The 27,672-nt window shown below is 40.5% G+C and overlaps 2 protein-coding genes across 2 annotated transcripts in view; both read left to right on the forward strand.

The window, feature by feature from the left end:
* LOC124167117 (A disintegrin and metalloproteinase with thrombospondin motifs 9-like) overlaps window positions 1-8,549 on the forward strand; it is a 95,909-nt gene extending 87,360 nt beyond the window's left edge. Inside the window, exons 3-6 of the mRNA XM_046544915.1 lie at window positions 1-105; window positions 1,478-1,648; window positions 8,113-8,340; window positions 8,442-8,549. Of these exons, the coding sequence (XP_046400871.1) occupies window positions 1-105; window positions 1,478-1,648; window positions 8,113-8,340; window positions 8,442-8,549 (612 nt within the window). The remainder of the gene's footprint in view (window positions 106-1,477; window positions 1,649-8,112; window positions 8,341-8,441) is intronic.
* LOC124167088 lies at window positions 23-27,672 on the forward strand. Its single transcript, XM_046544880.1, has 7 exons — window positions 23-198; window positions 1,478-1,648; window positions 8,113-8,340; window positions 8,442-8,592; window positions 10,835-12,186; window positions 27,186-27,441; window positions 27,543-27,672. The coding sequence occupies exons 4-5, from the start codon at window positions 8,587-8,589 to the stop codon at window positions 11,969-11,971; spliced, it is 1,143 nt and encodes a 380-aa protein (XP_046400836.1). The 5' UTR covers window positions 23-198; window positions 1,478-1,648; window positions 8,113-8,340; window positions 8,442-8,586; the 3' UTR covers window positions 11,972-12,186; window positions 27,186-27,441; window positions 27,543-27,672.

The raw sequence follows: 27,672 nt of genomic DNA on the forward strand, positions 1-27,672 counted from the left end.
GGACCAGTGCTCACCACCCACCCGTCTTTGTCCTCTTCGCCTCTGGTTTCTCCGTCCACGGGCCTCTTACTTCCTTGCACTCCCCCCCCCTCCACCCTCATCGAGGTAGAGTCACACTGCTGACATTCACGACTCTTATTCCTTCCCATTGCCAAGGCCGAGTCTAAATATCGTTGGCGAGATGGACTCTGGGGACCTGTAAGTGTGATTAGGAACCACGTTTCATGTAATCATAAGGTGGTTTCTAATGTAACTTCGAGGAATTTATAGTTCATGTTGATCCAGCCAACTGGAATAAAACTTCGTACATCTCTATAGGATGATTCAATACCTGATGATGTCAACTATTTGACCAAACCATGGTCATGTATAAAATTGTCCTGAGAAAGTATACAAAGTTTTCACTAGCTTGCAATGAGCCGTGAATGGAAAGTGCTCACACAGTATGCAATTTTGAGGGTAAACTATTTATTCAGGCTGAATTCGAATTGAGATTCTCCCTAATATGGTGTTCGCCAAATGTTCTGGGGTCAAGCAATTGGGGAAACTCAAGTGGATCCATAGTACCTCGACAGATATGGCATTCGCCCTGAAATCTAAAAATTAGTTTATGCAAAAATAAGGCTAAGGAAAAATCATTTTCCTTACCCATTTGCCGTGTACTAAGTATATTGTTTTTTTTTCTTTTTTCCACAGTGATGTTGGTAATATGAATTTGAAAGATTTTAATTTAAAATTTGATCACATACTTTATGTGGATCCCTCCCAATTAGCTAACAATAGTGCATAAACAAAAAATTGCATTTCTTGGAATTACATATGCATGAGCCCACAGGTCATTATGTTTACCGTGTAACGGATTTTCAGAAAACTTATGGTGGTGTTGAGGAGTTGGCTGTTAAAAGGCTCATATTTACTTCTTTTGCATGACAACACCATTGAATTCAGTATTTCTGTTTTCACAGGGACTTGGAAAGATTCCAATTTAATTTTATGAAACTGAGAATTCTAAAATCTTGCAAATCATCATACTACCACGAAAATCATGCTAAGAAGTGGCCTTATTGCAATGGTTGTTTGCAAGTTTTGAATATATTTACAGTTGAAAGGTTCATTTTTAGAGGCAAAGTCAGAAAAGGAAGTGGTTTTGACTAAATATATGTTGTACTTCTTATCAATTATTGGGGTAGAGGGGAAAAAGTTAACAAAAATGGTAATGTGCCCTATGTATGACCCCTAATGTATGTTTGGGCTACTGATGGGTTTAAACAGGTGAAGGCTAGGAATATTTTAATATAAGATTTGAGGCACTGTGTGCTCCCATTATGCTGTTGTGTTAAGGTTTTTTTCACTAGCATGGAATACGTTGGCATTCCTCAAACCAAAATTGATTATAATTTGAAGATCGTTATTTTAGATGACATTTATTGTATAAACATCCAAGTTTGAATTTTTTCAATGATTTATTCTCCAATAGTGCTCAGAAACCTGTGGGGAAGAAGGTGAGAGATCTGGCGGATATGTTCGAAGATTGGTTGCCTGCCAGGACGAATATGGGAGGGATGCAAACGATTCTCATTGCTCCCACTCGGAAAAGCCACGTGATGTATCTCTGTGTCCCAAGTGCTCACATGGAGAGTGGGGCCCGGTAAGTTGTTTTTAATCAATCTTCTTACTCTCTCACTCTGATCCATAGGAATTTTGTGACTTTATTTGTGATACGTACTTTGATTTTTCAATCAGTTTGTGTGGACCTCTATTTAGCTTAGGTTTTCACAGACCTAGGCTAAGATTTCCTGAGATGGGTGGAATACCTAAGAGAAGTAGCTGACTATAGTTACAGTTAGAAGTATGCACCAATTACTGTTTTACAAAAGGAACTTCTTACAGGTACTTTTCGTAAAACTCTTTGGAAATCTCCTAAACAGTGGGTTAGCCAGGAATTTCGTTCAGGGGGTCCAAAACCAGGGTGGACAAATTTTGAAATGCAGGGTACTAAGTAAAGGATTTTAAACTAATTTTAGCGCTTTTCGTAATCGAAAGAACCTCTTTTCTCAAAGAAATCTTTTGAACATACATGATTTTTCAATACCATTTTGTTTTCTTTTATGAAGGAAAGAAATTGTGTTTTTATATTTCAGGGGAGGTCCAGACACCCCTGACCTTCCCCCTTGCTATGCCACTGGTCCTAAAGTTTAATGGAATGGTTTCTTGTGTTGTTCGAGCTACAATCTTCATGCCCTGCATTTATTGTAAACAGATAATGTAGATACATAACATTTAGCTCTCTTATAAGACCTTTTGCTGTTGCACATTGATTTGGTAGTATGTAGGAGGTAACGACTTCTTACTCAAGTAAAAATTTCTCCCTTGAAACTTGACTGAAACTGGGCTGAAACAACCTTGAAACTCACTTCCTTGCTTCTATGCTGAAACTGCATTGAAATTGAAACAAAACCTGTGGAGTTTGGAAGAGGGATGGCAGTGCAGTAGCAGTGCAATTAAGTACTCCAGCTACTCCAATGAAACTCCCTTGGCCGACTAAACTGAAACTTCCTTGGCTAGCTACACTGAAACTCCCTTGACTACTAACTAGATTGAAACTCCCTTGGTTACTGGTCTAGCTGGTCAGCTAGACTGTCCTAGCAAGGGAGTTTCAGTCTAGCTGGTCAGCTAGACTGAAACTCCCTTGGCCAGCTAGACTGAAACTCCATTGGCTACCTAGACTGAAACTCCCTTGTATGCCAGGTTGAAACTCCCTTGTTTGGCTGAATGCAATTCCCCAAGCCAATCCATTAAAATTACCTTGTCAAATCATATGAAACACAGTAAATTAACAACTTGCCCAACCCAGCCAACAGTGGATGCTCACATAACAGGTTTCTCCCACAATTTTGCATGCATGATAAAAGATAAAGGGTGGACAGGTGGTTGCGATCAACAATAGTTATAACTGCAATGACCACAACATTTTTCAAGACAATTTATTAGAACATGAAAATACTTTAATAAATTATTAACTGTTAAAAGCACATACAAAAATATTCTAAATGAAAGGAGTCATGTAAGTTAGATGCTCCTGCTATAGAGAAGAAACATGACTGATGAGAGTCACAAACGACTTAGCTCAAAATCAAATGAGCAAAATTGCGCATTAAAAAAAAACTCTCCTTTACTTGGCTTATTAGTTATATGGTGCATTAATATGAAGCATTCAAATTATAGAAGAATTTCTCAAGGGCCTTTGGGCCTGTTTACACGATACATTAACACATACGTGTTGAGGTTCCGTAATGAAAGATCGACTTATCTCAACATGAATTTATTTGTTGCTTCTTCGCAGCGCAGAACAAGACTAGACTCATACAGGGAATAATCACGATAAAAACCCAGTCAGCCAAAAAAAACAAAAGAGCAGTGAAAAACGTAAAACAAGTCAAATCAGCAATTGAAAACTTTTACATTTTCTACAACACTCCCCCAAAAAGTTTACATTGCTGTAATAACAAACAAAAGAAATGCATCAAATATCAATAACATCTCTTTTGCTCAAAATGACTCTTACTTCATCAGTAGCAAAATTAAAAGAAAACCCTTACATTCCAAATAAATAATTCACATTCAACTTCAAATTAAAGTTCACACATGCCCAATAAAGAACGCAAATTTTCAAATGGTACTCTTGGAACAGGCTTAGTAAAAACATCTGCAACTTGATTTTTACTTGGAACATACTCAATTGATAATTGTCCTTTTTGGAGTTGTTCACGAACAAAATGATAACGTACATCAATGTGCTTAGACCTCTTGTGAAATTCAGGGTTTTTAGCAAGCTTAATAGAACTAATGTTATCACAGAACAACACCGGGGGACACTTTAATGGGGAAATTTCGTCAAAGAGTCTCTTCAACCAGACAGCATCTTTTGCGGCTTCACTAGCAGCAATGTACTCAGCCTCTGTGGTTGACAGCGACACACACTGTTGCCGCCTGCTGGCCCAGGTGATGGCACCACCACTATGCATGAACACAATGCCACTGACTGACCGCGTAGTGGGGTCGCTGGCATAATCAGCATCACTGTAACCAACTAGTTCCCCACCATTCTCAGATGAACTGTAGAGAATCCCCTGTGACATTGAACCCTGCAAATACTTCAAAATCCGTTTAACTAAATCCCAATGTCTTACCTCTGGGTTATCAAGGAATTGGGATGCATAGTTCACCGAGAATGCTATATCTGGCCTAGTAGCAACAGCCAGATACAACAGGCAGCCCACAGCCTCTCGATAAGGTGCACTTGTTTTCTCAGCATCCTTCCTTTCCTCTTCTTTCAAATACTGTTCAATTGGTGTAGAAACTGGATTTGCTTCAGCCATATTGAACCGCTGCAGCACCTCTTCCACATAAGAACTTTGGTTTATGAAGATTGAACCATCTGTTTTTTTGAGTTATGTGTAAGTTCAAGAAGTATCCCACTGGTTCACTAGTGATTTTAAACTCCATTTCTAAACGTTGCATAAATTCAGTAATTTTATGTTTATTTGATGCTACCACAAGTCCATCATCAACGTAAATGACCACTATCAGTTTGTCATGGCAATTTGTGCCATAAAATAAGCAAGGATCTGCTTCACTCTCACACAGTCCAAAGTCCTTAAGAACTTCCTTAAAGCACTTATTCCAACACCGGGGGGATTGCTTTAGCCCATATAAACTTTTGTGAAGCTTGCAGACTCTGCCAGTGCCATCATCATACCCCTCTGGCTGCTTCATGAATATTTCTTCGTCAAGAACCCCATTGAGAAAAACAGTTTTAACATCAAATTGTGCCAAATGCATGTGTTCCTTGGCAGCAATACTTAATACAGCTCGTATAGTATCGAGCCGGGCAACAGGGCTAAAAGTTTCACTATAATCTACTCCTTCTCGCTGGCTAAACCCTCGCACTACAAGTCGAGCCCTGTATCTATTAATGTGACCATCACCTGCACGTTTTACTTTGTAAACCCATCGATTAGAGATGGATTTGCGATTACCTGGTAGCGTAGTGAGGGTCCAGGTCAAGTTTTCCTTTAAGGCAGCCATCTCTTCCTCCATAGCCTTCTCCCAGAGTAATCGCTGATCAGATTTCATTGCCTCCGAGTAGCTGCTTGGCTCATCAACCTCAGCTAACATTGACTCAATGAGGCGTTCAGGTGGTTTGATTTTCAAACGATCCCGTAGGTTTCTCTCACATTTATCAGTGGGTTCAGTAACGCAGTCCTCTTCAGGATCATTTGAAGGCTCCAGCTCATCATGCACGTCAGTTGGAAATAACGTCAGCAGCCCCCCACAAGTCTCAGGTTCAAATACGACGTCACAACTCCGAACTATCTTGTTTCCAGGTTTTATCCACACTCGAAATCCATCTATATTCTGAGAATACCCCACAAAAACCCCACGCTGGCTCTTTGGGTCCCATTTCTTCCGACGGACTGTTGGTATGTGAATGTAACAGTTGATACTAAAAACCCGAAGTTTGTCTAAATGAAACTCTTTCCTTGTAAAGATCTCATACGGTGTTTTTCCATCCACACTGCTTGGGCCTGTTCGGTTGAGAACATAAACAGCCGTATTAACTGCTTCTGCCCACAATGTTTTAGGCAAATTCTTTGCTAATAGCATAGTGCGAGCGAGTTCAACCACAGTCCTGTTACTACGCTCTGCACAACCATTTTGCTCTGGCGTATATGGATTGCAGACACAGAAATCCACACCCATTGACTTTAACAGTTTTTCTACCTCATGATTGACAAACTCTCGACCACCATCGCATTGAAATACACGCACAGATCGTCTGCATTGATTCCTCACGATCTGCAACACTTCTGTAATCTTCTGTGCAGTTTCTGACTTCTCCTTCAGAAAGTAGACCATGCGAAACCTCGAGTAATCGCATGTAAAGCATAGAAAGTAACGTGCTCCACCCAGAGACTCACACTCCATCGGCCCACAGATGTCAGCGTGTATCAACTCCCCAGGTTCTTTGGCTCGCTGACTTCTTGAATGAAAGCTACTCCTGTGCTGCTTACCTTGAACGCAAGCGGCACAAAAACTTTCACCTTCAGTAGCTTCGATTCCCCGTTGTTTGAGAAACTTCAGGACATGTCTTTTATTTTGATGACCAAGACGCTCATGCCAAATTTGTAGTGTGTCTTTCGATGCTACATTCATCTCTTTGGCACCCGTTACATCTAACTTCAGCACACGGATGTGGAGTCTGAATAATTGTCCATACCGGACGCCACAAGCTTTCACTACACCGTCTTTAAGAAATTCACACTTAGTTTTCGACGACTTAAAAGACAAGCCTTTATCAAGGGCGGAAACAACAGAGAACAAATTTCTCCGGGCAGTGGGTACATATAGTACATTCTCCATGCGACACGGTAGCAATTTACCATTAACACAGGATTCAAACTTGATTGTCCCTTTACCTAGTGCATCCATTGTGGATTTGTCGCCAATATGTATTTTCAATGGCGTTGAAAACTGTACAAAAGAAGAGAAACATTCTTTCTGGTTAGATATATGATCGGTGGCACCGGTGTCTACAACCCACATATCACCAACAGTCTCTGCATTCAAAAGTTCACTAATAAAAGCCTGATCAGCCTCATCATTACGGTCTGGCGCACTATATTTATTTTGTACCCTCTTTTGTTTCCAACTAGGACAATCCTTTTTCATGTGCCCTTTTCCACCACAACCATAGCACTTGATTTTCCTTTTATCTTTTACTTTCTCTCGTGAAGATTCCCCTTTCTTTCTACTTGAACCTGCGGCATAAGTGGAAAAATTGCTATTTCCCTGAATTTTAGATTTTACAGTCATCAGTGCTACTGCCTCTTCCTTTCTTTCAGCTCGTTTCAAACGACGTATTTCATCAGAAGTCAGCACTGCCACCAAATTTGCGAAGGTCTGATGATCTTCAGGTCTCGCCCACCATGCCTGTTTCAGACTCTCGTACTCGTCGGGCAATGTGTCCAGTAACTTAACCATCAACGATGACTCATCCGGCTTCACGTTTCACTGCTGCATTCGTAAGACTAACCCTTCAAACTTCGCGATATGAGTGACCATATCGTCGGCGAGGCTCATATTGAAGCCAAAAAATTCCGCTTGAACAGTATGAGCAGCTTGTTTAGTCTGTTGTTCGAATACAGCATGCAATTTGCACCACATGTCTCTCGCCGAGTCACACGTGATGAGAAGAGCAGTCACTTTAGATTCAATAGACCTTACCAAGACTTGGCATGCCGCTCGATCCGCCTTGTCCCAAACTCTATACGCTGCATCATAGGAGGTGCGCTCATTAGAGGATGAATTGCTTCCCACAACCTCTGGTTTTGAGACCTCTCCAGTGCAGACCTCGTATGCATTTTCAATACCTCGTAGTACATTTTTCACCGAGAATTTCCAAATTGTCCAGTTCTCACTACCGCGTAACTTCTCGATTCCATGGAGCTCCATGCTTTACACTTAACAGCAAACAGTTCGTTCACAAGTGCAACCAAGCAAATGTCCAAACGAGAACGTGGCGCGAAAACGTTATTTAACTCGCGAAAAAACACGATTGAAAGCAATGAAGACTATTTAAGCAACCAAGGAACGCAAGGAACCACGCTCTGCTACCATGTTGAGGTTCCGTAATGAAAGATCGACTTATCTCAACATGAATTTATTTGTTGCTTCTTCGCAGCGCAGAACAAGACTAGACTCATACAGGGAATAATCACGATAAAAACCCAGTCAGCCAAAAAAAACAAAAGAGCAATGAAAAACGTAAAACAAGTCAAATCAGCAATTGAAAACTTTTACATTTTCTACAACAAACGCAAATACGGGGTTTTACTGTATATATATATTCTTTAACCTGGCGTGTCCTGTATCAGTGTAACCCTCGTACTATTAGATCTCTGGACAAATGAAAAATTATTATTATTATTTATAAATTTACTATTTTTATATTTATTCTTCATCTAGGCTGTCGTAATTCAACTCGATGTATATTTATAACTATGTTTCCATAATATATGTATAATTGCATTCTTTATTTAATTTCCTTAGTATTCCACTACCTGTGGAATTGGTGACCAGCAGAGGAGGGTGACTTGTCACAAGGTGAGCAGAACAATTCCAGCAGATTCGGATCAGTACGACAGTATCCTGGAAAACCCTGGGCCTCCACAACAGCACTATTGCTCTGCTCATCATAAGCCTGCAGTGGTGCAGGGATGTCAGATTGTAGAGTGCCCTATTGTCGAATATAGGTGGAAAACTGGAAAATGGAAAGCTGTAAGTGAATCTTAGGCCTTGAAGTACATTGCACAATGCATTGATTGTTTAGATTTGAGCTTTTAAAACCATGGTGCTTATATAATTAATTTATTTTCTAGTGCTCCAAACCATGTGGTTGGAAGGGAAAGCAGAGGAGATTACTGAGTTGTGTCTGGATAAAGCGAGATGGTCAAATGGAGCCAGCTTCAAAGCAGCTCAGCCCGTAAGCATTGAGACCTCCTGCTCGTCAAAAGTGCAATCGCCATGCATGTATGTATCCAAATGGTTTTAGTCATGCCTAATCACTGTATTAATTCCAAAGAATGATTGTATCGGAAGTGTTTCTTTTGGTGGTTAGACTGTTGGCTGAAAAGTAGAAGTTTGTAGTAAAAGTAAAGTATTTCATTTAAAAGTTTTTAACTAGGAAAGCTAATTGAACTTCCACAATTTGACTGACTTATTTAGTGGAGCTTGAAAATTAATATTGCTATTTCTTACACAGTACACGGAATGACGGGTGTCATAAATGTTATTAACACATTCAGTGAGGAGCATGTCAATTGAGGTGGTCCCGTCCAAATCGAGATATGGAGCACATCAATAGACGTGCTCTGCTGGTCGGGACGGGAGCCCTTTCTCTGCCTCCGTACGTACCTAATATCCACTTCCGAGTCTTTCTCATCGTGTGCATGGCCTTCAGCAAGCTTCCCTCTTTCCAACCATGTGCGCCGTTTGTAGAAAGCAGTATTTGAACAGAAGTTATGGCACAGAAACCTTCCTCTATTTTTCTTCCTTATTTTAACGGCCGATTTTGACGACTTTAATGAAAATTGGGCTCACATTGAATGTGTTAACCAACTATTGTAATATTTGAACGGCCCCAATGATTGCAATCCCAGTTTCTCATTTCCTCTTGCCATTTGGACTGTGACTGCTACACTATTATCATAACTTAATTGACATGTATGTATTGGGATATACTCTTTCAAATAGCCTGGGATTTTTGAACCACACGCCCTAATGATGATAATAACAATACTTTCAGAGAGCAATGAGTAGATTTCAAGCATAGTTATACATTTGTAAATGTAACGTTTACAATAAAGAAGTGAGTGAAGTGTAATCATTTCTGGGGAATCTGATAATTTTACTCGATCACTTCCCAACTGTGAGTGCTTGCAATTAAGTAGTTCAATTTTCTTAGAGAAGTTGTGGAACTGAGAAACAGAATCAGGTTTTCTACCTGAATAATCTAATCTTGCACCGTAGAGTGGGGAAGGACAAATTAATACCGTATTCCCCGGCCTATAAGACCAGGTGCATAAGACGCACCTGGATTTTTCAGGTTAGAATTTACGAAAAAAACTGAAATACTTGGATAATACAGAAAAGAATTTTAATGATAACATTTAAATAAAAATGGAACATTAGTATTAAAAAATTAATTAGCAAATATATCAGAGTTTATTCATCATAGAACCCCAGAAATTCCTCATCACTGCTGCTAAAATCATACGCGTATATAATTTCTCGGGAGTCGTCACTTTCCTCATACAAAATGTCATCTTCACTTCCATCCAGCGCATTGCTGATTCCACACTTTTTGAAAGACTTTATATGATAGTCTCACTTTTTACTTTCTGCCAGGAGTTTTTCAGCCCCTCACAAACGGTAGAAATTGACGGCCGTTTCATTCTTCTGGTCGGTGTGAAATCGTGAGTTGGTGCCTCAATCCACTTTATCCATTCTTCACGCATAAATCCCTTGAATGGTTTATTGATTGAAACATCCAAAGGCTGCAGTTGAGAAGTTTGTCCACAAGGAATCACAGCAAGATACGTCTTCAGTTCTGTAGCAAGGATTTTTGCTGACTCGTTAAATGGGCCTTAAACTGATCGCACACTAACAAAGACGATCTCTTCAGAAGTCCACCTGGACGCCGGGACCACACCCTCTGCAACCACAGTTTCATACCCTCTCCATCCATCCATCCATCCCTTAGGATGAACATGAAAATAAATTCCATGTGGAATTGTACACTTAGATCAACAAAGACAAACAACTTCGTTTAAAGATCAACAAAGGAGGGAGTTTTGAACCATCAGCACAACACGTAAGGACAACAGTGTAGCATATTTTTTCGTTACTTGAAGTCTTTATCGTAACTCTCTTTGCACCTTTAATGTCCACAGTTCTATTTGATGGCACATCAAACGTCAAGGGAACCTCATCCATATTTCCTATTTGTCCTATTTCAAAACACTTCATTTTTCTCAGGTTAAGTACGTATTTGTGGAATTCGATAATTTTTCTTTCGTATTCAGGTGGCAGTTTTTGTGCTATTGTGGTTTTAGTACGCATGCACCGACCATTTCTCTTCATAAATCTTTCACACCATGACGTTGTCCCAGAAAAATCGGCAATAGACATATTTATCGCCAACTTTCTCGCTTCCATTAAAATCAGTTTTGTTGAAACAGTGATCCAGTTCTTCCTGTGATTTTTTATCCAGGTCTTAACGTGCTCCTCAAGCTATAAATACGATTGCAGCCTTATGGGTCGGAAAGCTCAAATAGGAGGTTCTGCGAACCACTCCGCTTGGTCGGGGGGCCGAAGCAGAGGACGGAGCCGCTTGCGCTCCCGCTCGCCGCGACAAGGGTCGCCCTCACCGACTCTGATACCCAACACATCACCTACGGGGTCTCACATGTTCTCTGAGCCATCCAGCCTGCTGAATACGCGGGTGCAGCCGCCTACGATAGAGGAGCCACCCTCTTGGCTCCATATCTTCCTTAAAGCCATCACTGAGTCCAGGGCCCCAGGGACCGTCAGCGTGCCGCAGCCGCATCCCCTGGACCCTGGCCCCAACACCAGCCGAGGAATCCCGATGATGCAACTTGGCCTAATGCCGGAGCCCACACCTCCGCTGGTCTCCTTTCCAACGACGCAGCCTCCTAGACCCTGCACTCCGGCATCCCAAGTTGTGCCAGAGGACCGTCGCTTCCGTGATCTCCGACCTGAACGCCTGCCAAACACTATCGAGCTGCCCCAGGAACAAGAATGCTTCAAACTAATTTACCTCCTAAGGAACAACGCCTCCAGCCCTAAGCTCATGAAGCGAGATGGCCACAAAGTTTCCCTGCTATTGGGGATTGCCGCTGATTGGGACGCACTCCCGAGTCCGGTTCGCTCCCTGGTCTACAACTGGGCACGAATTCTGACCATTGCCGCTACACACGGGTGGGACACAGCCACACGTTTGCTCGCCCCAAACGTAATATTGCGCCTCCCACCGTCGGCAGCACAGCCCACGACCATCATTTGCGAGGTCATCCAGGGCGCGCCCCAAGCACCAAAAATGCATCGCGGACCAGCAGCCAGCCCTCCAGATTCCGAGGCCGACGACGCGGCGGTTTTAGTCTCGCCCCTCCCAGACGCCGCTAAGACGCCGCCCGTACCTGTTGCGGAGCCCACTTCACCATCCGTGCTACACCTGCTGGGCTCTCTGGCTCCAGGCCCACCGGAATACGTGGACAGGGAGGCGGAGGACGACCCGGTCATCGGTGAGTTGCTCCGATGGCACGACTCTGGGGAGCCCGATGACCCGGTCACCCTCAGCCTCTCCCTCTCGGATGCCGATTCGAAGTAGTTGTCAGGTGATGACGACAACAGCGACAACGAGGACACCACCTCCGTCTCTACACAGCGCAGTGGGTCACCCGAGGACCCCAATGATGTCGACTCCCCGGAGGACACAGTTTCCGGGGGACCCGGGTTCGGATACTCTCCCGGGCTCCCGTCGATGGACCGGACACCCTTCCCCTGGAAGAGCTCCTAGCACGTCCTCCAGAGCAACAGCTGGTGGTGAGTCCTGAATTCGAAATTATACCAAGGGTCAAGATCTATCCATATGATGACGAGTCCGTCCTAGATTTAGTGTTGTCCAGTGCTAACGTTCCTAAACCCACAAATGCTCCCTATGTTTTCCTAAGATCAACGCCATCAGAAAACTTAGTTTCTGTGTTAGAATCCATGGTATCGATCCACGATGTCCGTATTTTGCCAAGTTGGTGCAAATTCTTGGCTTGACTTGGGCAGGGGGACATAAATTCCATTGATTATTGAGCTTATTGCTGCGAAACAGCTCAAACCGTCCATCAATCGTGAAATCAATACGTATAAGAGGTCTTATACAGTGACGCCGACTCCATGGGGCCTGAGGGGACCCGAGCCCCCCCAAAAATTTGTTACAGATGTGAGGAAAAAATGTGTCAGGCTGGTCAATTTTCCCCGGAGTGTCCAGATATCGAGATTCGAGTGATCAGGGTTCTAATGTTGATCATATGACTCTTCTAAAATGCTTAAAAAACTTAAAATTCACTACTTATAAAATTTACCGAGGCAAGGTCCCCGGTTTGGGCTCCCCCAATATTTTTTGTAAGTTGGCACCCCTGGTCTTATATGAAGTGTAAAACATGTAACATATTGACAAAGCCATGCATAATTCATATGCTTATGGTTTTCCGGGACTTTCTTCCTTCCCACAACCAAATTTCATGATTGATTTGAGCTTTTCAAAACTGAAGATACTATTTCAGAATACAATATGAGCCATTTCATGGAAAAAATTGATATGACGCATCGATGCATTAGTTGATAGGAATGATTACAAAAACTAACTGTATGCACGTCGTTGTAATACTTTTGAGTTAATATGAAATTGACGGTTTACCTTATATTACTGGCAAGATAAATCAGTTTCCAAGCCCCCATAATGATTTGTTTAACTATGAAAAAATATAAATAAAATCGTTTTCAGATACTTATACCTTATAAATTAAATCAATATAAATTATCTATCGCAAAAAGACAAAGCGCTTTTTTGTTTGCTGATGGTGCATTTGCATTTTTTGAGATTGAACTTAACTCAAACTTGATTTAATTTAATTTAAACTTGATTGCAATTCTTTGATGGTGAAACTCATTTCTAAGTCAATACGAAAAAATATTTGTTAAGGGTCGCCCAGGTCCAACGTAGTACATGCTTAAGAAATTTAACCTCAATGCCTCGTGTTTGGCTTCGGCCCCATGCGTTGCGGACCTGTTGGGATTCTTAACTCCCTCTCAATAGGAATTCTTTGAATTTGACTTATTGGATCGGGACCTCTCCAGCTTCCGGAGCTGGAGGCAAAGATCAGCAACCTAATCTCGTCCCCGGCAAAGGAATTCGGAACTTAGGCTCTCAAATTCAATGCATTTAGGGTGTTATCTTATTGTTATTTCAGGGAAGAGGGTGAAAAGGGTGACCTTACTAGTCCAGTGCAAATAGGCTCTCAAAAACAGCCTCAATGGTAAACTCATGGCCCTTAGTATATAAGGACCATGGGTAAACTGGTAAACTTCTCTCGTTGTTCTTCTCCTTGACGGATTGTCGCTGATGGGCGTTCATCTTTTTCTTTGAGACACGTAGTAATTGTTGATAACAATTCACTCACGTGTGAACAGGTCAGTTGGACGTTGCGAAATCGTCCGTTCATAGACAATCGAAAAGCTTCAAATGGCTAGAAAACTGACTCATTTCACAGTAGTCTTATTTACAGAAATTCATAACTACGCATTTTTTTTCAAATTTAACTCTAACTGTCACGCATCGCACCACGCTTGGATAGCATCAAAGTCGTTTGCTAGTTCTTCCCTATCTTTACTCGGGAGGATATCCCATTAAACCACAAATATGCGTGTTTTGCAGAGTACTATTTCACCAATGTAGTTTATATAGTGATGGAATACGAGTGGGCCTATGATAAGGACTCCAGAAAAGACGTTCTTTGGAGACTGCACCGGCTAATACTACTCTGTACGCGGCTGCTCAAAAGTTGTCTTGTCCAGGAAATGACATCTTCATCTAGGCCATAAGATTTTTAGTTTATTAATGACTTTCCAAGGGGCACTTTATTAAATAGGTACATTTTGAAATCAAGAAAAATCGCGTCTACTGGAATGTTCCCCTCTCCAGAGACTAAAATATTGTGGGCGAAAAGCGCTAACTGGTTTTCGCGTGATCTACTTTTCCTGAAGTCATGCTGAGTTCTCACTAACAAGATTTTAACAAGTTTTGCTTGTCTAGATGTTTCATTACTGAGCTGATGTTTCATTACAATGTGTTCAAGGACAGCATGTGATGGACATCAAACACATCGGTCTGTATATTTAGATGGCTGTTCCTTGTCTACACTTTTAATATTGGCGTTACATTAGCAATTTTCCAGTCATTAGTAGGTACTCCGTGTTGCTAAATGGATTCACTGAATATTAACTGCAAGAAGAGGGCAATTTCTGAGGCTAATTCTCTATGCACGCGAGAAGTGATTTCGTCTGGACTGGTGATTTATTTGAACTGAGCGATTTCTATACATTTCCTACTCCGTGCGCACTAATGTTAATAGGCGGCATCTTTGGTATGCAGAGATTGTCAACTGTCTCGGATGAGTCGCAAGTTCAGAAGAGAAGAGGACTTGCAACAATCGGGAATGTCCCTGATGGGTAACTGGAGAATGGTCACCGGTAAGTATGTACATTAGTCAACCAAATTTTCCCATTTAATTAAGTCTACATATACACTTTAGGTTTGAAAACCTTTGTTAATATATTTAATATGTAGTACTGCATTTCAATGCTGGAGCTCAAAAATCTTATTTCCTCAGATTTCATACAATTTTTAGACCTTCATGCAGCCTTCATTCAAACTATTTTACATTAACACTTGAAATGTATTTCAAATGTTGAAGTTACTAAGTTTGTAGTCACTAACATCTATGCATATGCATATATGTATAGGTATCTTATTGCATCCAATTTCTCATGCTATATTCTCATAAGTGGGCTGTGCTTTTTACTATGAAAGTTGGGAGGTGGTGTATTTTTGGCACCTGCAAAAGGAAGGACAAGGCTTCTTAGATTTTTGTCTTAAACATCGATAATATGGTTATCTGCTTTGGTGATAAGAAGATACACTACTATATATGTATAGACACTACTTTTAAAAACATTTATTCATGTGCCAATGTTTGCTATGATTCCTAATTGTGTGCCATTAGGAATCATAGTAATCATTACAGTGTTCATAGTACTTCGACAAAAATGGCGACCTCGCTGGACGCGTCAGTTTGTGGCTCCTGCCAAATTGGTATTAATTTGAGCGAAAATATCGTCTCGTGCGGCTTTTGCTCTACTATCTTTCACCATAAGTGCTCTAAATTGAACGAACTATATTTTAAAGCTTTAAACGAGGCTAATTACTTTTTTTGGAAGTGTTTTAGTTGTCGTACCCTGACAAAAATAAACTCCACCATGGTGGGTACAGGAAGGGTGGCATCCTTCATGGTGGGTAGTTACCCTTGCACAACCCACGCCCTACCCACCATTAAGGGTAAGGGAAGGAGAGAAAAATCCTTCGTGTACCCTTCCTTGGAACTCCTTCCCTTACCATCCGTGTACCCTTCCTCTACCCACCATTAAGGGTAAGGGAAGGAGAGAAAAATCCTTCGTGTACCCTTCCTTGGAACTCCTTCCCTTATCATCCGTGTACCCTTCCTCTACCCACTATTAAGGGTAAGGGAAGGAGAGAAAAATCCTTCGTGTACCCTTCCTTGGAACTCCTTCCCTTACCATCCGTGTACCCTTCCTCTACCCACCATTAAGGGTAAGGGAAGGAGAGAAAAATCCTTCGTGTACCCTTCCTTGGAACTCCTTCCCTTACCATCCGTGTACCCTTCCTCTACCCACCATTAAGGGTAAGGGAAGGAGAGAAAAATCCTTCGTGTACCCTTCCTTGGAACTCCTTCCCTTATCATCCGTGTACCCTTCCTCTACCCACCATTAAGGGTAAGGGAAGGAGAGAAAAATCCTTCGTGTACCCTTCCTTGGAACTCCTTCCCTTATCATCCGTGTACCCTTCCTCTACCCACCATTAAGGGTAAGGGAAGGAGAGAAAAATCCTTCGTGTACCCTTCCTTGGGACTTAGCATTTATAACTGAAGAAAGCATATCCTGAAAGAGTCTCCTTAGCTACTTTCACCTGCTAAAGAGTATTGAGTTCCGTACAAGAACGTAAGCAGTCTTTGAAAGCAAAGATAGACGGGCTACACAACTAATCTTTAAAATTTCCTTAAGGAAAACAATAATATACATATTCAGGGGCGTATCCAGGGGTGGGGTCCGGAGGGTTCGGACCCTCCGCCCCCCAAGTATAAAAACACAATCATTTTCCTTCATAATAGAAATCAAAATATTGAAAAATAATGAATTTAAAAAATATTTCTTTGACTATTGAAGTTTTTTCGATTATGAAAAGTGTTTGAATAAGTTGAATTCCAATACTTACTATCCTGTTTTTCGAAAATTTTCCCACCTGGTTTTGGCCCCCCCCCCAAACGAAATTCCTGACTACGCCACTGTACACAATAGTTTCTGTAATTGTGTGAAAAAAGCTCATTTAGAAGTTCTTCCATTCACATTTTAGGATGTAACCTATTTGTGTGGCTGACAATGAGACATCGCTAGAGTGATGTTCAGTATTAGAATGCCGATCTTATTTTCTGAAACGAAATAGGTGTGGTAGAAAAAAGTCACAGCTTTCTTCCACATAGGCCCGGATGCGATTCTCATCTTAAGATTTTGTAGTATAAGTTCCGTTGAGAAACAACTTCAGTCAAGTACCTCGATAGCCGAGGTTGTTAAATCTCTAGTTCGTAATCCTGTAATACGTAGGTCCAGGGTTCAAGACCATGTGAAGGCTAATTTTTTTATGCCCTATAACTTTAGAAATCACTGTAGCAACTCTTCCCCATTCGTTTAATTTAGTTTATTAGCGATTTTTTAAATTTTTATGTTAATTTATGGATTTTTAGTTTTTATTTTATCCTACCCTTCCTGTACCCTTCATTGAGGCTGGCCAAACCCTTCCCGTACCCTCCAGGAAGGAGAGGGCGTACCCACCAATGTTCTAAAATACCCTTCGTGTACCCTTGCTGAAGGGTACAGGAAGGGTACACTTATCCTTCCTGTACCCTTCATCGAGGCTGGCCAAACCCTTCCCGTACCCTCCAGGAAGGAGAGGGCGTACCCACCAATGTTCTAAAATACCCTTCGTGTACCCTTGCTGAAGGGTACAGGAAGGGTACACTTATCCTTCCTGTACCCTTCATCGAGGCTGGCCAAACCCTTCCCGTACCCTCCAGGAAGGAGAGGGCGTACCCACCAATGTTCTAAAATACCCTTCGTGTACCCTTGCTGAAGGGTACAGGAAGGGTACACTTATCCTTCCTGTACCCTTCATCGAGGCTGGCCAAACCCTTCCCGTACCCTCCAGGAAGGAGAGGGCGTACCCACCAATGTTCTAAAATACCCTTCGTGTACCCTTGCTGAAGGGTACAGGAAGGGTACACCTATCCTTCCTGTACCCTCAATGGAGGGTAAACCTCTCCTTAATGGAGGAGTTTATTTTTATCAGGGTATAGTCAAGCATTCTCTCGACAACATGGCTGACGACATCAAATATCTTAAAACTGAATTAGTTGCCCTAAAAAACATAGTTGGGTCGTCTAAAACCAAACCTTTGACTAAAGGTAGTAAACGTGTGTCTTTCGCTGAGGCTGTTACTCCCGCTGCATCTCATGTCTCGGATCTTCGTGAGTCTCCTCGAGCCTGTGAATCTCCGGCGCCTGTTGTAGCGTCGGCCGATGCATTATCATCTCCAGCTCCGGAGACACATGACTACGACAAAAACATCTTGTGTGCCAACACAAACGGGAGCTGTGCCGATGGATTTACAGTAGTTACATCCAAGAAGAATAGACGGAAGCGGGTGAAGCCAGTTGTCGGCAACAACTCGGAAGCAGGCTCAAACTTGCTTGTTGGTGTTCCTCGTCGTGTTAATATTTTTGTTGGACGAGTTGCCTTGGGCACTTCTCCCGGGGATATTCTGAAATTCCTAGCGGTGAAATTTCCTGAGAATGACTTTACCTGTGAACAATTCCGTTTGAATGACGCTCAGTGTTCTTTCAAACTGAATATCCCTTCTACCTTACGAAATGAGGTACTGAATTGTTCACTATGGCCCAGCGACATTATCGTTGGTAATTTCTACCCCCCTAGGAAGTCTCCTAACGCTCCTAATGTCAGTGAAACCACGGTCATGTCTCCAAATCCCTTCACAGTCCCATGTCAGGATGTTCCTGTTGATTCATTTGAACATTCGGTCGATGACTCAGTGAAACGGCAGGCGCTTGGTCAGAACAGTTTGATTAAGGCCAAACCATCGGCAGGGACTTCGTGACTAGATGCAGATACAAATGTAATTAAGTTCCTTTACCTTAACATTAGATCGTTAAGGAACAAGATTGTTGATCTGGAAGTCATAGTGCAAGACACAAAATGTGATATTCTTCTTTTGACTGAACACTGGTTATTACCAAATGAAATCGAGTGCTATGTCATTAGTGATATGTATCTTGCTGCATCATTTTGTCGAAAGGATACAATTGGCGGCGGTGTTGCAATTTATTGTAATCGCTCCATGAAATGCTCGAAAACCAAGCTAAGCAATAACATCGAAAAAGTGAATGAGTGCGCCGCAGTGATATGCAAATCCAACAAATCCCGTTTCGGGATTATTGTTGTTTACAGGTCTCCCACCTCCTGTTTTCATTCCTTTTTAAAGGAATTCAGTGACACGATACAATCTGTGTTCAGTGGTAATGTTGACAACCTAATCATCTTTGGTGATCTTAATACTGATATATTATCTAACTCGACTCAGTACTTAGAACTGGATTGTCTTTTCCATTCATTTGGGTTAGCTGTAATGAACAATAATCCCACCAGAGTAACCTCACACTCTTCTACTCTGATTGACCTAGTAGTTTCTAACTTTCCAGAGCAATCTTTTTCCTGTGATACTACATCTTGCTACCTTTCGGATCACTGTATGCTAGGGGTTGTGTTGAAGATTACTGATGCTATACTCATTGATCCTATGTATGTAACTAAACGATTTTACCACAGGGAAAGCTGTGAGGAATTTATTTATAATGTGGCTAATACAACATGGAGTGAACAAGGCCATGGCAATCCACTCGATGTTGATGCTAGGTTTAACTCCTTCCTGAATGATTTTCTGTTGCTTTTTAATCATTCATTTCCTTTAAGAACCAGGAAGTTTAACTATAAAAGCAAAAATATTAAATTCCCTCCTGAGCTCCTAAATATGAATGCCAGGGTTAAAGAACTGCATAGACTGTCAAAGTTTTCTGATCCATCCCTCCTCAATCAATACAAAGCTCTTCTACATAAATACAAATGCAGTATTAGGGAATTTAAGAAAAATCGTCATAGCCATGTCATTGCTTCTTCAAATAACCCCTCCAAAGCTGCATGGAGGATTATTAACCAACAAACTAAAAATAACTTTGAACAGAGACCTACTTTTATCAAATTTAATGACCTACCTGTTTTGAACCCTATTGCAATTGCAAATTGTTTTAATAGCCAATTCTGTCAAACTGCCAATAACACAGATCTACCTTCTCTTAGTTGGGATAAAACACCCTCGTCAATTTTTCTCTCCCCATCTACCCCTAATGAGGTTGCCAACATCATCCACTCTCTTTCTAATTCCTGGTCAGTAGGATATGATGGAGTCCCTATACCTATCATTAAATTAGTTGCTAGGATTATTTCTGCTCCCCTGTCCGACATTTTTAATTTGTCTATCTGCAATGGTCATTTTCCTACCTACCTGAAAACTGCTGTCATCATTCCAATCCATAAAAAGGGATCCACCACTGAAGCCAATAACTATCGACCTATTGCACTACTCTCAGCTTTCTCAAAAATTTTTGAGAAACTCTTCTACAATCGCATAATGAATTATTTATCCCATTTTAACTTGCTGAATTCTTCCCAACATGGCTTCATCAAGGGAAGATCTACAATATCTGCAGCTTTCCAACTCATTAATGATATCACTTGGGGTCTTTCCAATCAGAAAGAAATACTTGGGATTTTCTTCGACCTATCGAAAGCTTTTGATACCCTAAATCATAATATCCTGTTCTCTAAACTCAATCACATTGGAATAAATGGCAATGCTCTAGCCTGGATACAATCTTACTTATCCAATAGAATGCAAATGGTTCAATTAAATACAACTTTTGCTGCGGGTGCTAACACACTTCGATCCAACCCTCTCAAATCGAACTGTGGGGTCCCTCAAGGATCAATCCTGGGCCCTCTTTTATTTGTCATCTTCATCAATGATCTCAAATATCACCTACCTATGTGTAAGGTGACCCTATATGCTGATGACACTTCTACACTGAACCTTAGCGATACGCTGTTAGGAGTAACGAATGCTGCTCAAATTACTGTTTCAACTATAGGTCAATGGTGCCATAATAACAGCTTACAATTAAATGACCTCAAAACATCTTTTCTCCACTTCCATAACAAAATTTCTCCCCCGACTTCAAGCCCTTTACTCCGAACTATCAGTAATAATTCAATCAAGCAATCTAACTGTACTAAATTCTTGGGTTTAACTCTAAATGAAAATCTTGACTGGCAATTCCACGTTGATAATCTGAACAAAAAAATTTCATCTGGTATCTTCATGATTCGTAAACTTGCCCCCACCACCTCTGTGGAGATCTTAAAGCTAGTTTACTTTGCTAAAATCCACTCCTACCTGTCTTATGGTGTGATATTTTGGGGCAACACCAGTGCTGCCACAAGGGCCTTCTCCATGCAAAAGAGATCTTTGAAGGCAATTGCTGCTGTCTCCATCAGATCTCCAGGAAAGCCACTGTTTCTTAAATTCAAGATAATGACACTACCATGTCTGTTTATTTTTTATTGTGCACTATTTGTCAAAATGTATCCTGATTTGTTCTGTCCGAGCTCTACCATTCATGATTATTTCACTCGGCGCAGAAATGATGTTCACCTGAGAAGGCAACCCTGTGCCTTATCTAGAAAGGGAACTCATCACTCAGCTTCCCTTATTTTTAATAAATTACCACCGCATGTAAAAACTCAGTCCAACATTGCAACCTTCAAGCGCGAATTGAGAAGGCTGCTTTTATCCAAAGCCTATTACAATCTAGACGAATATATGTGTGATAATGTATAATTGATCTGTGTCGTTTTTTGTGTGTTTGGTATCTTTTTATCTGTAATATTCTCTTGACCATGTTCTATGTTCTATTCCTTGGACCAACAGAACAATAAAAATTATTATTATTATTATTATTATTATTATTATTATTACAGTGCACTTACCAATTTTACCCTATATCTTGGAACATCAAAGAAATGAAATATATTTTTCATTTTATTTTTCTAATATTTTCCAAAACTTATCTTGTCCTTTTTCATTTCAATATTCTGTATCAAATGGTAGATACATCATATTGCTCTTGATTTGAACAGTCTGTCGAAGCAAATAAACTTGGATTTTCATTGATATTTTTGAATGTGCATCTTGTACAACTGTATCAACCAGATCCTCATTACCATTATTTTAATGTATACTCATGTCACGTGTCTAAATGTTTTGATTTTTGGAATTAAAATCGCAAAATCCCTTGGTTGACATTTTAACAAGCCACTGCTTCAGTAAAGTTCAGGAATAGCAGATTATCAGCAGATAAATAGTAAGTTGTACCTACATTTGGGGTATGCTCCTATACGGAAGTGCGGCATGGACAATGACTGTAGCGGAGAAAGCAATGATAGAGGCCTTCGAAATGTGGTGCTGCAGAAGAATGATGAAAATCAAATGGATCGACCGAGTTAGTAACGAGGAAGTCCTAAGAAGGGTAGGAGAGAAGAGAAGCCTCATGAAAACCTTAACAAGAAGACGGAACAACCTTATAGGCCACATCTTGAGACATGATGGCCTGATGAAGACAATCGTCAAGGGACAAATGGAAGGCAAGAACAGAAAAGGAAGACCTCGAACAAAATATATGGGACAAGTAAAGTAGGATGTGAAAGAGAAGAAATACGTAGGCGTGAAAAGATTAGCAGATAGGAGAACTGAGTGGAGAGCTGCATCAAACCATTCCTAGGATTGTTGACAAGTGATGATGATGATGATGAAATAGTAAGCCAATGTATGAGATATTTTTATCCTTAATTTTCATACTGAAAGATATAGTATGAGGTCTGAAATCACTCAAGTTCTTTAGTGAGTCTGTGACTGTAATTTTAACATCATTTGATTCCTTCAAGTGGAGCAAAATTGGGTGGCTGATGGAAGAAAATGACCTTAAAAATCAACCAGTATTCACCCAGCTTTATGATCCTTGAACTAAAAAACCGAATCACGGAGCAAATTTCAAAGTCAGGGATTTTCTTTAAAATTTTTAAATTTGCATTGCTAAGAAAATGCATATGATAAGGCAACTAAAATAGCGTCAAATGTAGCCAATCAACCAAGGAGACTAATGCACATAATGACTAGAGCAACAACTGTGCCTTGTCATAGAGGATTCCCTAGTCGTCCCCTGAATATGCTGTAATACATTTGAACAGTAGCTACTCTTTTTGCTAATAGCAGAGCAATCAGACTTTCACGGAGAAATTAGCTGTAATTTAGGCTCTTGAACAAAATTTATATTTGGGATGAATTAACCTATCAAAGGCTCTACTTTGCACTCTCCTTTCAGCTTTTTGACTACCCCTATTATTCTACTATTACTACTATTTATTACTTTTATGTATTCTATTTCAAAAGCTGTGCGGAGAGTACAAAGCATTTTCATTTTACATGCTTAATCTAAGGAAATTCCACAAGGTATCGCCTTTGCCCATTATTTCCCACATAGTACAAAATATTTACTCAATATCTTATCGGCCTTTTGCTGATATCTAGAAAATATCTTGGAATAACTTGTTGACATCTTTTTGGCATTTTGTAGATATCAGAATGTCTGCTTTTCCTATTTCTACAAGATATCTTGAGCAGATATTTTCTAGACATTCATATTCAAATTGGACCCACTGGGAAAATTCATTTCATGAATGACTCGATCATAATATGTTTCGGTATAACTAGAGTTTATTATTCCACTGACAACCTGCTGGTGGAGCAGGAGATTAGGGTACAGGGTGTCTTCTGGGGATTCTTCCCGAGTATTGGAACCTCGTCTTTCTAGTAGGGGTTTCCTCCCCCAATTCCAAATTTTAGGTTTCCAAACCTGCATAAAATTTACTTTTAGTTTTCTCAAAGGGGTCTGCAACATTATCAATGAATGTTGATTTAGTGTCTTGCAATATACGCATTAAAAATTTTTAATGCAAGTTTATGCAGCACCTTCATCAGGGCTATGAATGAATATGAATACATTACTGTGGTACTTAAAAGGTTATGGCAATTGTTTTACAACAGCAAAAAAAGAATTTAGTTATAAATTAATGAAAAAGAAGAGATGAGAATTTTGACATTGGTACCTTTTATTCTACTGAATAGGATTTTTTTATTTATAGTGACGTATCTGATACAGTTCATGTATATCTATTAGATTAATAAAATAATGATAAAGTTTGCTTAAATCGTCAATGTCTTTAATCGCAAATATTGTTGTTTTTGAAGTATGTTGGTATCATTTCTTTATATAAACTTTTTGTAAAATTGCTTTCAAAAGCTAAAATTCTCATATTTTCTAAGTCAAAGCAGTAGCTGTACCTTCATAGAATAGACACCAAGTAGATATTTTAAAACAAGTTTTTGTTTCTTTAAATTGCTTTTATAGAAATTTGCTAGAAGAATTGCCTTTACTTTTTTAGTGCAAATGGGTGGAACAACTTCCATCTATCCTTCCACTATGAAGCAGTTACACTTTTTTTACCTTGAACTGTCTCACCCAGTATTTCAACCCTTGGGTAGGATTGGTGTGGTTGGGTAGAGCTCTCCACAGACTAAGCTAGGGGCAAGCGTTTCTCACTCAGTGAGTGATTCAACTCAGTAGTGTAGCCAGGATTTTGAAATGGGGGTTTATCGGAGATTTCGGGGCTCGTCTGGGGTGCATGGGAAACGCCTCATGACAAAGGAGGGTCTGGGGATTTTTGGAATTTTTGATGTTGAAAATGTGATTTTTAGGACTCTCAAATTTTGTGTGAGCATTTATTAAAATGAAGTATTTTTTTATACATCGAGACATTGTTACTCGTTTTTGACGCCTCTCTTAAAGGCTCAGCGGGGTTTGTAACCCGTTAACCCCTCCCCCCTTTCTGTGGCTACGCCACTGATTCAATCTGATGATTAATTCAGATAGGTGAGGGTTGAGCTCTTCCCAAACTAAGTTGCAGAAGTATGTGTGTCAGGCATTCTGAATGGGATGTTTCCTTTCCTTGATCCACCTTAAATTTTGAGGATTTTTTTCTCTTGGGGTGTTTGACCTGGGATTGAAACCTGTGAACCACAATCAGAAGCCTAAAGGACAACTCAATGAGCTACCATGTTCTCCTTTGAACTTGCTAAGATGCCTAAAAGGTGGGATTAGATACCTTCCTCGTAGTTATGGGCTCAAGAGAATCCTTTGAGAAAGAAGCTAAGGTGCAAAAAAATGTGTCCACTCAGACAGCCAGGATGTCAACCCAGCAACTTCCTCTGTTCAGCCTCCTCAATCCTGAGGATGTTGGTCGGAGTATTGTTGAAATCATCTTCAGTTGCCAAAGAATTGAAGGTGGTGAAAACCTAGAAATAATATTAAGATGTACATATAAATCAGTAGATATAGTTACTTTCATCATGCAATGTCACCTTCTAAGCCTCAGCAAATATGTGCTGTTCTCTGAATAGAAATTAAATAGAAACTATTTCATAGTCCTTGACAAGTTATCTTAAAGTAGTCAATTATATTTTCTGGAAGTTGTTCCATAATACTTTTTTTTATTTGGATTGGAACTCATAATTTTAAAAGCAGCATTGATCATTACAGCATATTTTTTTGGGGTTCATCCTCTAGGGCTTTGTCCATTTTCAGGATCCAGAAAAGAGCCATTCGGCTTATGACTTTTTCCAAACATAATGCCCCCTGAAGTTCCCTGTTCAAAAAACTGGATATATTACCACTGCCATGTGTATATATTTTTCATTTACTTGTGTATACAAAAAGAAATCTATCCCATTATGTTAAGAACTGTGATGTTCACCATCATTCTACCAGACAAGTTGATCAGCTGCAATTTTTCATTTGTGCGCACCAAGAATACTGGTGCTGGTCCAAACTGTATGGGCCTTAAATTCTATAATAAATTGCCAGTTGAACTTAAGGCACCTCTTTTAAGACCAACCTCCTAAAATATCTGAAACTAAAAATGTATTATTCTATGGATGAACTTTATAACAAAGTTTGATATATCTTGCATCATTGTATATTTGTATTTATTGTATATGTATATATATTCTTTAACCTGACGTGTCCTGTATCAGTGTAACCCTTGTCCTACTAGATCTCTGGACAAATAAAACATTATATTATTATTATTTATAAATTTGCTATTTTTATATTTATTCTTCATCTAGACTGTGGTTATTCAACTTGATGTATATTTATAACTATGTGTCCATGATATAGGTATTGTAATGGTTCAAGCCCCATTACAGTGCATTTCTACTCGGCGCATTTTCTTCCCTACCAGTTTACTCGCTCTTTCCACAACCTTTCCCAAAACCCCACCCCCAGACCATGGCCCGTGGAGGAAGGCGTGGATGAGTAAGAGGGGATGAATGTGTTTTCGCTGATTTTTGTATGGTTGTGTGTGAGTGTGTGTGTGTGGGAGGAGGGGAGCTCGGATTTTCCCTGAGTGAGTGGCGTGTTACTCCTCCCTTTGTTCATTGTGCGTTACCCCCACCCCAAGTTGAGGGATAATAAAAGGTGGTGCGCGTAAGAGAACCTAAGGAATTCCTAAGTGACTGTCGGGCGGAGCCTATGCCCGAAATCAGTGCGACGCACGGCAGGAGGAGACAAGGGGCCCAAACATTATTTCAGAAAGATTGATCTGGAAGAAGAATCCCCCCCTGTCCGAAGGAGCAAAGCCAAGTTAAGACAAACAGTCACGGAACGCACCCGTTACATTAGTGAAAGTGAAATTAATCACCAAGTACAATTAACGTTCGCGCCCAAATTTACATTCGTCGGGATGGACTATCATTTACCTCCCCAGTCAAGAAATCATTGAATTTGTATCATATTTACGTGTTCACCACCGAACTTTACTTTGTTATCATCATTTTCTATATTGATTTTCATCTAGAAACCAAGTTACATTGTTGTTTTTTTTTATTTATTTATCATTGATGTTTCATAAGTGGCTTTCACCAATTCATATTTCATTAGCGTAAAGGAGGGTTTCTTTTGTTTTTGTCATATGCAACCTTATTTGTGTGAATTATATTTTGTTTAATTGAAAGTGTTTGAGTAAGTGATTTGTTCTGATTCCTCCACGGGTCACCCGAAGGAAAATATCCTTCGTCTTTCCTTTCGCCCCGTCCGTTTTCCTTCCCGGAAATGCGTGTTGGACGAGTGCATCAGCGCCCGAACGTCACCCATCAGTTTGAATCGGGAACCCCCCAGCCGCAATCATCTTCAAAGAAGGGGAATATTTTCATTTATGTGAATTACGAGAAGTGAGTGGCATAGTTTTGTCCCGTAGGTCCCATGCGGGAGGGATCTTCGCGGATTTGTATATTTCTTTTTATTTTTGTGCGACGTCTCCCCCCGGTTCTATTGTGGTATCCGGGCGAGTCGGGGGTGGGATGCCACAGTATAATTGCATTCTTTATTTAATTTCCTTAGTGTTCCACTACCTGTGGAATTGGTGATCAGCAGAGGAGGGTGACTTGTCACATGGTGAGCAGAACAATTCCAGCAGATTACAGTACGATGAGCAGAACAATTCCAGCAGCAGCAGTACGACAGTTTCCTGAGAAGCCCTGGGCCTCCACAACTGCACTATTGCTCTGCTCATCATAAGCCTGCAGAGGTGCAGCGATGTCAGATTACAGGGTGCCCTATTGTTGAATATAGATGGAAAACTGGAAAATGGAAAGCTGTAAGTGAATCTTAGGCCTTGAAGTACATTGCACAATACATTGATGGTTTAGATTTGAGCTTTTAAAACCATGGTGCTTATATAATTAATTTATTTTCTAGTGCTCCAAACCATGTGGTTGGAAGGGAAAGCAGAGGAGATTACTGAGTTGTGTCCGGATAAAGCGAGATGGTCAAATGGAGCCAGCTTCAAAGTAGCTCTGCCTGAAAGCATTGTGACCACCTGCTCGTC

This window comes from Ischnura elegans, chromosome 10, assembly GCF_921293095.1.
Source record: "Ischnura elegans chromosome 10, ioIscEleg1.1, whole genome shotgun sequence".
Lineage (NCBI taxonomy): Eukaryota > Metazoa > Arthropoda > Insecta > Odonata > Coenagrionidae > Ischnura > Ischnura elegans.